Genomic DNA, 12,280 nt, shown 5'->3' on the forward strand with positions numbered 1-12,280 from the left:
ATACTTTGTTAGAACAATTCAACTGATTATTTAATATAAATAAAAATAATATTATTCACAAATTTAACAACATTTCTAACAAAATAGTTAAAAGATGGTGTTCAAAAAACTACAGTATATAATACAGTACTCAATTATTTTTTATCTATGACTCTTGTTGAAGACTTCTAACTGAGTTTAAAACGTTTGTCAAATTGAGTCATTCATTTTCGTATGCAAAGTGATCAATAGGATACAAAGCAAACTATAGTATTGAAAATATTAATTGAATGGTTGTAAACTATATTATATAAAAAAATTATCGTTACATTTAACATAAGGAAAAACTGCAATGAAGAAAAAATAGTGGGTAAATGGTCAGGTTGATTTCTGTATGTAAAAGCAGTAAAAAAAAAATTTTTTTTTTGTCTTTTTTATTTTTCTTGTTTTTTTTTTTTAATTATAGTAAATATCTTAATGCGGCAACCAAGTTATGTGTATATATACAACTAATAATTTTTATTTTTTTCTATATATTTAAGTATATATATACTGCAGACTCGAACGCATGTAAAAATCTAATAAATAATATAATTCAATTTTTTGAATATTTTTCAATTTGTTGTTTAATTATTTTACAATCGCGTTATAGTGTTTATATATTTATTTTATTTTCATCATCGATTGTTGAAAAAAAATTAACAGACGTATATATATTTGTAAACATATCTGTTTTTTATACGTACATAATATTATTTTTATCTTTTTTTTAGGTCATTTATAATAATTTTATTTTATTGTTTATTGTTTTTAAATTATTTAAGTTTCATTTTTCTCTCTTTGTTTTAGATTTTAAAAAAATTTTTTTTTCGCTTGTCACTACCCGAGCTTAAAAATCTCAGTCTTCCACGGTCTTCCAAGTCCTAAAACGCGGTTTGTTATATAGTCGTCCTAAGTCTTCTAAATGAAATCGCGATTTTTTCAACAATTTTTAACTCTTCTAAAAAATTTTTCTAACCCAGTGGGGTTCATTTTCAGCTTCGCCATTAAATACAAATAAAATTATTCAAAAAAAAATAAAATAAAATAAATTATAATGAAAAACAGCTGCAAGCCTATGATCTTAAAATTAAATACGTAAAAGATTATTTTAACAAAAATTAGGGAACTTATCCGATACAAAGTTATTAAGTTTTTTATTAATTCATATCTAAACGAAACTATATCTCGCAAATTTGTATTAACATTTTGCTTTTATCATCTAATTTATTTGATTACATAATTTTTTTCAATTTATATATGTGCTTGAGAAAAAAAAATAAAGTTCTCTTAATTTTAATAAATCTACCTGAGTAGAAAAATGTTATGAGTGATGGATAGGTCCTATCAGGATATACAGGTCAAAAAATTTGGTTTTTTTGTCAAGGTCACCTGTCCAGGATGCCATTAAGTACACCTCAAGATATATTAAACATATAGGCAGCCCGATCAACTTATATTTTTTATTATTATTTTCATTAAATTATATTATTATTATTATTATTATTGATGGAAAAAAAAATGTTAAAATAATTACTTCAATAATTTTGTATATATATTTTTTTTTTAATTAGTGCACTAAAATTTAAATTGTTATCAAGTTTTTTATAAAGTCGTACCGTCACATAGAATTTCTAAGAACTAATATGACGTTTCAACTATCGTAATTTATGAATGCAAAAAAATGATTCCTGTTATCGATAGACGGAATGGCCAAGTGTGTTGTCTCATCGTTGTAACGTGAAAGTTACGGGATCGCGTCTTTCCAGTGGTATAATTGATTTAGATCATGTTAATTAATACAATTTTTCTTCCGTTCATGTTATAAATAAATAAAAGATTTATTCTGGAAGACTTCAGAAGCCTACGGTCTTAAAATTAAAGACTTCCTATGGAAGATCACAGGCTGACAAAGTCTTCCTAGGTAGACAAATAAATACTGATTTAAAACTTCGTCATTTTTAAGACTGAGATTCTTTATCTCGGGTACGTATCTAGAAAAAAGAAAATATTTTTATAATATTATATAAGTTAAGATAAGAAATAATAATAATAATGAATTTGGAATTATTACTTTCTCAAATTTTTATTGGATAATCTAGTCAGATTCGTAAATTGTCACTCGCCAAGTTTCATAAATTATTATTTAGTACAAATTTATTTAAATTTTCAATTTAACTTTTTATTTTCATTTTCAAGTTGTTTTTTTAGATTAAAGGTATTATACTTTTGATAAAATATATTATCCTTCAAAAATTTTCATTTGACTGCCAGTTGTATTTATTATTATTTTTTTAAATATATTGTTAATTTTTATTCTCTATTTATAATAAAAAGTTTAGCATTTGTTCTTAATTTGTTCATTTATTTTCATTAGATTAGATGATTAATTAAAATTTCAAAGAACAATAAAAAAACGAACAACAATTAAATAAATTTCTGAAATTGGTCAGTCGAGGAAACGATGTACAAATAAGTATTAAAAACATCTAAACAATAACGATCGTTAAATATTTCGACTTGATACAATTATCTTAATATTAAAACACTTTAGCTGTTTAATCAAAAAATGTAATTTTTTTTTTTTCCAACGAAATATTTCATTTTTTTAGTTATAATTCTTATTATTAATTTGTTTACAAAATTCATTTAATTATAGCTGTCAATTATTAATGTATGTAGTGGAATAAAAAAAAAAAAAAATTGAGAATAAATAAAAATGTTTGGTGACGAATAAGATCTATAATGAAATACAATATATTGGTCGGTCTTCGGATAGAAGAAAATTTTATTTGTTATTATACAAATTTGTCGATATAGGAAAATCGACTTGAAGGATTATTATTATTTTGTTTTTTTCCGAGTCGATTGATTGTTGACAATCGATTGATGAAATTAATGACAGTACAATTAGTAAATTGACTATAATGTTGTTTATAATGCGATTGTTGTTTTTATTCTTTTATTTATTTATATATATTATTATTTTTTTTTTTTCTGAATAAAAAGGAAGGCGAAATATTTCATTGTGAGATAATTTTTTTTTTTACTTTTTTTTATTTTTTTTTTTATTATTAAAATAACTACAGGGCGGTTGTTTTGAGATGGGGACATCGTCCGAGCGATAAACCCCGGGGCTCCAGCTCCTAAATGGCATTTAGTGCTCTTGAATCTTGTGGCTGTCGACGTCTTGATACACTGCCATAATCAACACCACTTCTCAGATATGAATCTTCCTCAGTGCCATAATCACGATCACGATCACGTTCTCGATCTCTGTCTCGTTCACGATCACGTTCTCTGTCTCTTTCACGATCACGTTCTCTTTCTCTTTCACGATCAATTCTCTCCATTCTTGATCTTCTTGAACTGTGGGTACGATCGCCGAATGATCCAGTCCCTGTCAATCAATTATCATCATTTTTTATTTAATTTGTATTATATTTATATAAATATATATATATATATACAACAACAACAGTGTTACGAATTCGACTAAAATACACAACGCTGAACAATGTCAATATACGCAACTACATAGTACAAAATATTTTTTTTAAGAGCTTCGCTCACGCCATGTGATTGGTCCTCAGAAAAAACATTTTGCACTTGTTACGTATTGGAGAAATGTCAACACTGTTCGGCGTTTCGTGTTTTGCCTGATTCGTCGTAACACCGTTGTATATAGTAAATTACGTAACTCGTGGCGCATTGGTGTAGTTCTCTCATGCCATCTGCATTGCTCTCAGCTTTACTCGACGCTTCTTTTTCGTTTTCGCTTCGAGCGCTGCATATGGCACTCGATTGAACTACACAACCACTACGCCGCTAATTACGTATAATACTAATACATATGTAATAAAATGAATAAAATCAATTAAAAATTTACAAAACTTTCACATAACACAATTTTTTTATATTTATTTTTTGCTGGTATATTTTTCTTATTAAATAGTGGAATTTTTGGAAAAAGGGCGGATGTAAATGTCAATTTAAAATAATTGAGCATTGATAAATAATTAAAAATTTTTTTAAGGATGAACGGCCCATATACTGAAATTCCAAAAATAAAATGAAGTGCCAAAATCAACTGAATATTTTTTTTTTTTTTACGTGGTGGACCTACAAGGTCACTTACCTATCGGATTATAATGATCCAAAAGAAAAAAGGCATCATAGTTACGAAAATAATTAACGGAAACACTTTTAATCAGATCCAAAAGAAGCGTCTTTACAATTCCGACAGTCTTTATAAAAAAAAGCTAAAAATGTATTTTTTGGATCTTTATAGACCTGCACTAAATTTTTGTTAATCAAGTTGAAATATTTCTCCAGATTACTGAAATAAAAAACTATTATTTTTTGAAGTTTTTTATATTTGAAAGCTTTCAATCTAGATGAAAAAAATATTTTGGTAATATAAAAAAAAGTATTCTCACGACAAAAATTGTAAAATTTATTGAAACATAAAACAATACAATGATAATCATTGTAAATTATCAACTTTAGTTGATTTGATTTGAAAAATTACCTGAAAAATTTATAAGAAATTTTATGATCTGTCGATATAAATAAAAAAAATCTCATATGGCAGTATATTTCAAAATAGCCGTTCATCCGTAAATTGAAAATATTTTTTTGTTCAAAATTAATTATCAAATGAACCCTTTTTCCATATATTATTTCATGCGCAATATGCAAGCTCTTCCTGTTTCTCAGGTGATGTATAAACCTGCTTGATGTGTAGTTAAAAAAAAAACATATTATTGACAAATAATAAAGCAGAGCAATGATATTGTTATCATCAAGCACGTGCGATTTGCAAAAAAATTAATATAAATTATTTTAAAAAATTGTTAGTATAGTTAAGAGTGAAATGAAAATAGAGAAAATTCATAAAAATATTATCGGACATAAAAGAAAAGAAAATATTATTATTTTTTTTTTTTTCATTGAAAAAAAAAAAAAATAACCACGCAATAACCGAAGGCTGTATAACTCTTATAATAAAGCTGAACGATTTTTCACACTTTTATTCAAATGTATATGTGACTGGATAATTATTAATTATTTTGGATAACTACTCGATAAGGACATGATATAAAATGATTCGAATTATTATTATTATGATTATTATTATAACTGTATTTATATTTTTATCACGAATAAAAACTAAATGAATCCGATAAAACATGATGGTTTTCGTATCATGCTGTTGAAGAAAAAAACTATCGTACTTACTACGCGACCTTGTCAAAGGACGCTCGCGATTTTCATTATTTTTATAATTCATGAAAAATATTTATTTCGATTCCCTTATTTCTCTGGTCAACTATATGTTTTCTATTTTTTTGTTTCTTTTTCTATTTTTTTTTTTTTTTTTTGTTTTTTGTTTTTTGTACAATTAAACTTTTTAAATAAAGGGTAAAAGTACTAATTGTTATAGTATTTCCAAAGTGGGCCACCAAGAAAACGGGGATGTGAAATTGATTTTTCATATGAGCACAATATTTATGTATTGTGCAATATAGATTTTTTTGTTTTTTTATTTTTTTTTTTAAATGAATAACTCGGTGATTGGTCCCAGTGGATATTATGATTTAAGGCTGAGTCTTGCAGCTTTTCGGATGATCCCCGTGGCAGCTACCGGGTCCATGGCTTAACGAAACAGCGAAATATAAAGAATAATAACCATCAATTTTTTGTTTTTTTTTTCCTCTTTCTATTTTGCTACATTTTATTTATTTTTTTTTTCAAATTTTTTATCTTACTATAAACTGGAGAATGAATAAAAAAAGAGTCGATTAATTGATCAATTATTCTCTTTCGTAAATTTCATTGTTTAATCGTCATTATATATTTTTCATTTATTTATTTTATTTTATTCAATATTCATAAATGAATCGTGTGCGTTAAAGCTGCAGAAATAAAATATTTTTTAACAAATATGTAAGATAACACCCCACACGAAAAAAACATATGAAATTTTTATAAAAATTATATATAATCACTTTATAAAATTCTTATATATAAATTTTATATAAAATTGGGCCAAAAATGGTATAAAATTTTTATATAATTTGCATAAGGTGTATTGTATAAAAGCTTATATATACTATATATATAAATTATATATAATTGTTGTATATAACTTTTATATTATTTTTATATTTATTTTATAAAAAAAAATATACAATTTATATAAAAAATTTTTACCGTATTTCGATTGTCAAAATGTTTGTTACAAACAATGATTGTTTAAATAATTAAATAATTGAAAAAAAAATATTCATGTTAATGTATAGATAACCATACAGAATTAATTAGCTTTTTTTAATTTTTCCTAAATCTAAAAATGTCACTGAGCGGGGATCGAACTGGGGTCTACCGGATGACAGTCGGATTGCGCCACGGGGTTGTACATGAGATAATGAATTCATTTCTGGTTCATGAGAACTTTGAGAATGCAATGATTGAAATATTATTTTTTCATTTATAGAGATATTTGATTAATAAGAAAATAGTTAAGTTATTTCAGTTACTCTTTTATAATTTACTTTCAATAAAAAAAATAAAATACATTCTCAAAGTTCTCATGAACCAGAAATGAATTCATTATCTCATGTACAACCCCGTGGCGCAATGGTTAGCTTATCCGACTGTCATCCGGTAGACCCCAGTTCTACTTTAGGAAAAATTAAAAAAAGCTAATTAATTCTGTATGGTTATCTATACAAATAACATGAATATTTTTTTTTCAATTATTTAATTATTTAAACAATCATTGTTTGTAACAAACATTTTGACATTCGAAATACGGTAAAAATTTTTTATAAAAATTGTATATATTTTTTTTTATAAAATAAATATAAAAATAATATAAAAGTTATATACAACAATTATATATAATTTATATATATAGTATATATAAGCTTTTATACAATACACCTTATGCAAATTATATAAAAATTTTATACCATTTTTGGCCTAATTTTATATAAAATTTATATATAAGAATTTTATAAAGTGATTATATATAATTTTTATAAAAATTTCATATATTTTTTTCGTGTGGGACATGAGTAAAAAAAAAACGATGATAAAATAAGTCGAAATAAAACTGTCAAATGATTGTGATTAAATGAGAAAAATTAAATTTAAAAAATGAAAGTATCAAATGCTAAAGTATATGAGTATATGAAAAAGTTGGTTGGGGAAAAAAACATATTGCTCTAAAAAAAAATTAGTTCGATACTTTTTGAGAGCAATTAACCATGTATCTCATATTTTCCGTTAAAATTCACCTATTTGAATATGAATTATAAAAATTATTTTCTATCTCAGCAGCATTTAATCAAGCTTTTCTCCTCATCGTCCGAGGAAAATTTCAAATACCTCGATGACATGGTGGAGGTCAAGCTTTGCCTTAGTGGACATAACATTCACATGTCACTCCTTTGTGCTCAATATTTTTCGCCTCTTTGACTCATAACAAACTTCACACTCTCAACCATGTCATCTTATATTGTACTTGATATTAAATTTACTATATTTCCTTGCGTAACAACCAGGTAATTCAAAATTACAATTCGAAATTATTATTCAGACATTTTTTATTAAACTCATTAAGATGGGACGTCACTGTTAACTTGTTGAATCTTGGTAAAATTAAGGCATGTCCAACACGAAGTACAAATACAGAGAAGTTTTTGAAATTTTGACAGTAGATTATTTATATAACAATACACAATCCCTAATTTTTTTATAATTTTTTGGTAGGTGGTTTTTTTTTAATTAATTAATAAAGTTGACACTTTAAGGCAGTATGTAAATCCCAAGGTACACTGAGAGAAATTTTAACTAAAAATTAAAACCCATGTTGAATAGAAATTACTATACTGCTTTGTAATTTTTGTTTTATTTCTGGGATTGGCCGCGAGAGATGATATTCTACAATAAAATTATGTAAAATATCACACAATGTCAAAAAATTGTTATGTTACTTCAAGTCTCTGTACATCGTTATCTATTGCAGATAGACATGGGGTTGAGTGGAGTTAATTATTAAGAATTCAATTCTAAACAATTTATAAAGAATTACTTTTTTCGATTAATCCACTAGATAATGACTTATGAGTTAATTAAAATAAAGCACATATGTACATGTTTTGTGGAAACGATAAAAAATATTATAAGTTCGAATAAAAAATACTGAACAATTTAATAAATATTCTAATATATATAATAAAATTTATCATGTACACATATAAAAATTTTTTACTATATCGCTTTGTAAAAATTCTGGTTGTGGGACGAAATAATACAAAGATGGCCGACTGATTGAACAAATGATTGAATTGTCATGTAATTTCAAGCATTTCTAGAGCCTTATCTGTTGAAGCTAGGTATGGGGTTAAGCGAGGTTTATTGTTGGTAATTTATTTCTAAACAATTTATCAAGAATGAATTTTTTCTATTTATCAATTAGTTTTCGAGTTTTGAGCGTGTAAACAGAAAAGGAAAAATGTTGCCGGGAATTGATTGCCGTTCTCCGTGAATCTAGCACAAACTGCCGAACTTTGCACAAAAAATGTCCAACTTTTAAATAAAATTTATAATAAAATATAGTAAATTCTAAAACCGGTAGTGCGTAAATTCTCAGTCTGCTAGAATTTACTTGTGAGTATCGTGAATTTAGTCATTTTTTTTAAAGAAAAATTACAATAAAATTATGTAATTTTTATGGCTTAGTATTGTATATAGTCAATGGCCAGATTTTTTACATAACTTTATTGTAAAAATTATCTATCAATATACGAATAATTCTTACAAATAATCAGAGGAACGCAGTTTTTACTATTCGCTTCGTAATTTTTTCTTATACGTTTGTAATTTTTAGTTAAAATTTCTCTCAGTGTAGGATAATTCTTTGGGTTCAAAGAGGCACCCTTGTAACCATAGCCTAAAAAAATAAAAAGTGCCCTCTAATGTCTAAAATTTGTATACTTTACTGACGCGTCTTTAGAAGTATGAGTGAGGGCGCCTCGTATTTACACACGCCAATACTACTTCAGCAGATTTTCAATGCTTCGCCTGGTACTTTTTGACTGTTTTTGACCCTAAATTTTCGTCTTAACTAATTAATAACTTTTAAAATTCGTGGTAGAAATCGATGATTTTTTTTTTATTATTTTTGTAATTAAAAGAAGTATAAGCTGTAGTAAAATAAAGGTTTTCTGTGAGAGCGTTTTTTCAATAGAAGTGAAAACGTGCCGATGCTTCCTATGCTTGTGTGTTAAAGTGTTAAATTGTTGTCAATTTTGACCCTAATTATCTCGGTCAAATCGTGGTAGAAAATTACAAAAAAAATTTGTTAAAATAGATCTTTATTTCATTAAAAAAATGGGCCTACTTTGATCAAAATCTGTGAGAGGGATTTTTTTTTCAATATTTTGACATACTGTCTTAAGTACACTGAGAGAAATATTAACTAAGAATTACAAACGTAAAAGAAAAAATTACAAAATAAATAGTAAAAACTGCGTTCCCCCGTCATTTATAAGAATTATTCGTATATTGATAGATAATTTTTACAATAAAATTATGTAAAAAATCTGGCCATTGACTATATACACTACTAAGCCATAAAATTTACACAATTTTATTGTAATTTCTGTTTAAAAAAATGACTAAATTCACGACACTCACAAGTAAAATCTAGCAGACTGAGAATTTACCCACTACCGGTTTTAGAATTTACTAAATTTTATTACAAATTTTATTTAAAAGTTGGACATTTTTTGTGTTAAGTTGGGCAGTTTGTGCTAGATTCACGGAGAATAGCAATCAATTCCCGGCAACATTTTTTCTTTTCTGTTTACACGCTCAAAACTCGAAAACTAATTGTTAAATAGAAAAAGTTATTCTTGATAAATTGTTTAGAAATAAATAACCAACAATAAACCTCGCTTAACCCCATACCTAGCTTCAACAGATAAGGCTGTAGAAATGCTTGAAATTACATGACAGTTCAATCATTTGTTCAATCGGTCGGCCATCTTTGTGTTATTTCGCCCCACAAACAGAATTTTTACAAAGCTGTATAGTAAAAAATATTTAAGTCTATGCTAACTTTTATATGTGTACATGATAATTTTTATTATATATATAAGAATATTTATTAAATTGTGCAGTATTTTTTATTCAACCATATAATAATTTTTATTGTTTTCACAAAACATGTATGTCTTTATTTTAATTAACTCATAACTCATAATCTAAGAGATTAATCAAAAAAAGTAATGCTTTATAAATTGTTTAGAATTGAATTTTCAATAATAAACTTCACTCAGCCCCATGTCCATCTGCAATAGATAACGATGTATAGAGGCTTGAAGTAACCCAACAATTTTTTGACATTTTACACATTTTACATAATTTTATTGTAGAATTCCGACTCTCGCGGCCAGTCCCAGAATTAAAACAAAAATTACAAAGTACTATAGTAATTTCTATTCAACCATGATTTTAATTTTTAGTTAAAATTTCTCGCAGTGTAAGTTATGAGCTTTTTTTTTTTTCGCCGATGAATTCAATACTGCGGCTGAGCCTATGGCTCCTAGCCTCCGTAAAAATAAGAATTTTGACGTATTATTGTCGGCATAGTTTAAACATAGAGTAAAACTGACAGACGAAAGTGACTAGGATCATTCAGCGCATGCGCGAAAACCTAATAAGTAAGTGGAAGGTTTCCGTGTATGGTCACACAGCCACGTAATTGTCATGATTCTCTTCTGCCAGTCTCACTCTATACTCAAGTTGGCCAACATTAAATTTCAAAATAATTTTTATATTAATTTATAGTAAATGATATTTTGGATAAATAAACTTAAATAAAAGAAGTCAATAAACATTTTTTTATTATAAAATAAGGTCAAATATAGTAAAAATAACGTTTTATAATCGATTAGAAAAAAAAAAACAATTTTTTTGGGGTTGGCATTGCATTTCTTATAATGTAAAATAGATAGGACATTCTCTTCTCCACAACACTCTAAAACCGGCGTTGGACATGCCTTGTGGTCTAGAAGACTATAAGTCAGTTGTCCAGGAAAGCAAAAAGACTCGGGTTCGAATCCCAACAGGGAAACTTCTTATTTATTCCAAGTTTCTGTTTTTAAAAATGACTAGGTGTATTAACTCAAAATTTAAACAGATGAATTTGAAAAGAAGACACATAAAATACATCTTTTTAAATGGTAATTTTGAGTTATCCGATTTTTACAGGGAAAAATATTTTCATTATTTTTTTCTAAATATATGAATTTTAACAAAAACCTTGATGAATTTTTTTTTCTCAAATTTTTTTCTGAGATTATTCCAGATTAATCTGTCTTTTACTGTATATTAATCTCTCTTTTTTCACATTTTTCTATAACTATCTTAGTTCAGATTTTCTCCGGCCAGGCTAATTTCAGAGTAATATCAAGTGAGACAGAGAAATATAGGAAAAAGCATAGTCAATGCGGAGTTATCAGAATAAGCGTTGAGATAACTGATTGCTTCAAAAAGTGTCAAATATATAGTGTAATGATAATGATAATACAAAGAGCAAGAAGAAAAAAAGATAAAATAACTAACGCGAATACACGAGAAGAGCTTCATTATAATTCCTGTTGTGGGTACAAGTGCGTAGATCCATACATTGCAGCTGAAAAAATAGAGATAGAGAGAGAGAGAGAGAGAGAGAGAGAGAGAAAAAAAAGTGAGACTGCACTATACCCTCAAATCACTTGATTATATTATATATTATATTGTTTTTGTAAATATAAAAAAAAAATTAATATAATATTGTTAATATTATAAAAAACATTAATAAAAGTATAATAAATAAATAATTAAATAAACAGGTCAAGATTATTCTTTAATATATGTATAAATATATATATTTTTTTTCATTTATTCTTATTTTGTTTTTCAAGACGCCGGAGAGCATGTCAAGAGATTCAACGATTTTCGATCGATCAATTACGTAATATTAAATTCAGTGGAAATAATAATTTTCATATTAAACTCATTAAATACATATTGAAGAGAAAAAAAATTCACGTATAAATATAAAATTTCAATAATAAAAATTTTTAATAATTAATAAAATAGACATTAAAAACTAAAAAAAATTAAATTTGTAGATAAAGAACGAAAAATAGGTGGATTATTTTTTGATTTATGACCCTAGTAAAAGTCATAATAATGACTACTT

At 26.0% G+C, this 12,280-nt stretch overlaps 1 protein-coding gene across 8 annotated transcripts in view; it reads right to left on the minus strand.

The window, feature by feature from the left end:
* Positions 1-3,055: 3,055 nt before the first annotated feature.
* LOC122849530 (voltage-dependent L-type calcium channel subunit beta-2) overlaps positions 3,056-12,280 on the minus strand; it is a 34,968-nt gene continuing 25,743 nt past the window's right edge. For all 8 annotated transcript variants that reach the window (XM_044148269.1, XM_044148315.1, XM_044148260.1 and 5 more), the window contains one exon: positions 3,056-3,418. In XM_044148269.1, coding sequence (XP_044004204.1) covers positions 3,165-3,418 — 254 coding nt within the window. In that variant the 3' untranslated portion in view covers positions 3,056-3,164. The remainder of the gene's footprint in view (positions 3,419-12,280) is intronic.

This window comes from Aphidius gifuensis, linkage group LG1 (assembly GCF_014905175.1).
Source record: "Aphidius gifuensis isolate YNYX2018 linkage group LG1, ASM1490517v1, whole genome shotgun sequence".
Taxonomy (NCBI): Eukaryota; Metazoa; Arthropoda; class Insecta; order Hymenoptera; family Braconidae; genus Aphidius; species Aphidius gifuensis.